This window comes from Aplysia californica, unplaced genomic scaffold (genome assembly GCF_000002075.1).
Source record: "Aplysia californica isolate F4 #8 unplaced genomic scaffold, AplCal3.0 scaffold00026, whole genome shotgun sequence".
Classification (NCBI taxonomy): Eukaryota; Metazoa; Mollusca; class Gastropoda; order Aplysiida; family Aplysiidae; genus Aplysia; species Aplysia californica.
The window spans coordinates 1,987,901-1,991,519 of NW_004797296.1; the positions used below are offsets into that span (position 1 = coordinate 1,987,901).

A 3,619-nucleotide genomic window follows, 5' to 3' on the forward strand; every position below is an offset into this window, starting at 1 on the left:
CAAACTCTCTCCAGATTTAAACTCCACATTTTAGCATGACAGAATCAAGTAAGTACAGTAAACATCTGCTTCAGCTAAAAACTACCAAACCCATTAATTTTCTGTGGGTTGTTGGTGAATGCTCTGGTGTGGGTTACTCCTTCTTTCCTGACAAAACACCTATCATCCTTATCTCTCCTGCTTCTATTTTGTGTTTGTTTCTTCTGTAGCAACACCTCTAATCTTCATCACGTATATGACCTAAGTGTGTTGCAAATGCCGTAAAACTTGTATTAAAAGAAATAAAATTCTTTTTTTTTTCTTCTGTAATAACACATCTAAGCTTCAGCACGTATATTATGACCTAATCGTGTTGCAGTAACCGGGAAACTTATTTTTAGAAAAAACAAAATTCTTTTTTCCTCTATAGTAGCGCATCTAATCTTCAGCACATATATGACCTAATTGTATTGCAAACGCCGCAAATCTTTTTTTTTTTAAACAAACAAAATTCTTTTTTCCTCAGATCAGTTCGCCAACGCTGAGATCGTGGCTTCTCTGCCCAGCCGCTGGAAACTGAACATCGGCTACGCTCACTCCTTCGGCATGACGGAGAACTTCTTCATCCACTTTGAACAGCCCTTGGCCCTGAACGTACCCCGGATGTTGTGTATGGGTCTCTTAGGGGCGGGGCTCGAGTCCACTTTGGTCAACTACACCTCAGAACCGGTAGGTACAATCACATATTAATGTACAAGGTGTAAAAAGATTATTTTTTTTTTTTAATAAAAAGAAAAGGACATGCTTAAAGGGGTGATAATTCTGTCATCTCAGCACTGATTTCAACAAAACTTTGAACAAATAAAAAATCAAATAATTCAACAGAGGGGCAGATATTCAATAATATAAGAATATTAAAGAGTATGTTTAGAAACATCAAGTTTTGAAAATGACAACCAAACCTTGGTAAAACGTAACCTTGACCTCTTAAAAGCATTCAGGATCAGGGGGCGTGATCGGCCTGTCCTGGTTTCGGGACTAGAACAGTAATACCAAGACATTTAGTCACATACCCTTTAGAATAAAAAAAGAAGACCAATAGCAACCACTATTGATTAAAGATGAGGAGGTGGAGCTTGTAAACTCTTACACATATCTTGGAATAACAATTGATGACAAGCTTGACTGGCATCCCCGCGATGCTCTTCTTATTATAATGGAGCTAAGCTCGTTTTTGTGGGGTCACTATACATTTTTTTACACAGGTGCCTATAAAATCTACAAAAATATGATTCAAGAATAGTCACAAAGGTTTACGTGGGCATATTTGCAAAGTTCGAAAAGTAATCAACCTATTGAATTTTCAGGTTTGATGGTTTTTCCTGTAAATCGAAGCTCTCGGATGTTTTCACTATGTCCTTAGCCATTTCATATTTTACTGAGGACTACTTCCGTTTCGGGTCCTCCTTCTTCGTTTGTGTGAGACAGCTGCTTCTACTACTTCCAGAACTAGAATCTCGATATCCAACTCTGTTTGGTTGTGTGCTTCACGGTGTCAATGGATACTTCAGGCCAAACTTCATTGTATTTACTTTTTCTAGATACATTAAATTTGGTATAGTCATGTCCCCAACACGTTGTGTTCGTTTAGACCCCCAAAATGTTTACTTCGTTGTATTGACGTTTTCAAAATTTTGGCGCGTATTTGGTGCTTAGGTTTTTAGAGCAAGACGCTAGGTCTAGATCTCTCTATATCGTAGAAGTATAATTTGGAGTACAGAATTCAAGACTGTTAATTTTGTAAGACAGAAGTGCTGTTTGTGCCTTGTGTCTGAAGGGTCATGGGTTTGAACCCTGCCACGGGACCGAAATTGTCTTCTTGATAGAGGTATGTTGTATGACTTATCCTCACTTCATCGAAGTGAGAATGGGTACCCGGCGGTTGGCGTGAAAGATGTCTTGTATGCATAAAATAATAAATCAAAGAATGTTCCCTTTAAAGGAAAGTATGACTTATTCGTGTAAGTAAATAGATTATGTCCCTTTCATACCATCTATGATTGAAAACGTGTTACTATTAAATTTTGTATTTGCTGATGGTGTGGGAATTATTGGGTGAAAGATAAAGAAAACTTGACAGAACCACTAAGGAAGCCAGCAAGATCTCTGGATATCATATATATATAAATCCCATAGGGTTGTTCAAAATTCCCAGTGATATTATATTTGTGGAAGTTCCCTACTTCGGTCGCTAAAACTTCTGAACCACTTATTTTCGAATTAGGAAAAAAAATAACGGTGATTCAGAATCATTTAAAGAGTGCACAGTTATATTAAGGAGTCTGAACTCACTGCAGCTTAATGTTCAGCTTTTCATTAGTTATTTCGTTTAGATCTAGTCTTGGGAAAGTCCGTCTTCTAAGACGCCATTGTAAGCAAGTGAGGCTTCCGTTCACAAGCAGTGCGCACTGGTTCTACAATGACTGGACGATCGATTCTTTTGAGTCTTTTCATCCAACGGGTACCCAGCTAGTTTTACTAGATTTGATTACATGTTTAAGATCACAAGGGCAACAAATTATAACCAGTTTCTTTGTTGTTTTGTTTGTTTGTTTGTTTGTTTCTTAACATGTTTGATATTAGTGTATTTTCTAACTAGTTTCTCTTTTTTTATTTTGATATTCGTATGTTTTCCAACAACCAGGTTCTTTTTTATTTTGATATCCGTGTATCATTATATGTGACAGATCCAGATCCACGTGGTGAACAGACACACTGGGGAGAGGGTACCCATCAAGTACATCGCTCCTCACGGCTTCATCTTCCACTTCATCAACTGCTACGAGGACTCCGGCTTCGTCGTTGTGGATGTTGTCTGGAACAACAGCACCTCGTAAGTAGGACGGTCATCGTGGTGCCGATAGTCTTGATGTCGTCGTCGTTGTTGTTGTTGTTGCTATTGTTGTTGTTGTCGAAGTTGTTGTTGTTGTTGTTGTTGTTTTGTTGTTGTTCTTGTTGTCCTTGTCCTTGTTCTTCTTCTTAATCTTTCTGTTATTGCTGTTGTGTTGTTGTTATCGTTGTCTTTGTTGTTGTAGTTGTTGTTATTGTTATTCCTGTTCTTGTTCTTGTTTCACTTCTTCTTCTTTCCCTGCTAGATGTCATGGGTAGACGATTGCTGGTTCTTCTACTTGCAGTGCAACTGAATTTTACGTATGGCCGTTTTTCCTACTGTCCCAAACCCCGAACTCTATCCACTTATTCTTGTATTCAAACTCATTTGATATATTCATTCAGTCATTCGCTAATTCAGTCCTGAAATTATAATCACTTATTCTTACATTTCTAATTTCGCTTCACTATCTTTTTGCCTTACCTTTATTCGTTAATTCATTTTCTCGTTCCTTCGTCTGTACATCTGTCTATCCATTTATTCGTCCTTCAGGCCAATCAAAGACTTCTACATAGACCAGCTTATGAATGCCCAGAAACACAAGTTCCCACTAGACACCGGTTTTGCACGATTTGTCCTGCCTCTCAGCGTTCAAGGGGTAAGGTTAATGCAATGGGGACACAATTCTTCTTCTCCTTCTCCTTCTCCTTCTCCTTCTCCGTCTCCTTCTCCTCCTCCTCCTCCTCCTCC

The 3,619-nt window shown here is 38.4% G+C and overlaps 1 protein-coding gene across 1 annotated transcript in view; it reads left to right on the forward strand.

Moving 5' to 3' along the window:
* The window catches only part of LOC106013623 (beta,beta-carotene 15,15'-dioxygenase), a 10,436-nt gene that overhangs the window by 6,578 nt on the left and 239 nt on the right, over positions 1 to 3,619 (forward strand). Inside the window, exons 5-7 of the mRNA XM_013089857.1 lie at positions 506 to 708; positions 2,727 to 2,872; positions 3,422 to 3,527. Of these exons, the coding sequence (XP_012945311.1) occupies positions 506 to 708; positions 2,727 to 2,872; positions 3,422 to 3,527 (455 nt within the window). The remainder of the gene's footprint in view (positions 1 to 505; positions 709 to 2,726; positions 2,873 to 3,421; positions 3,528 to 3,619) is intronic.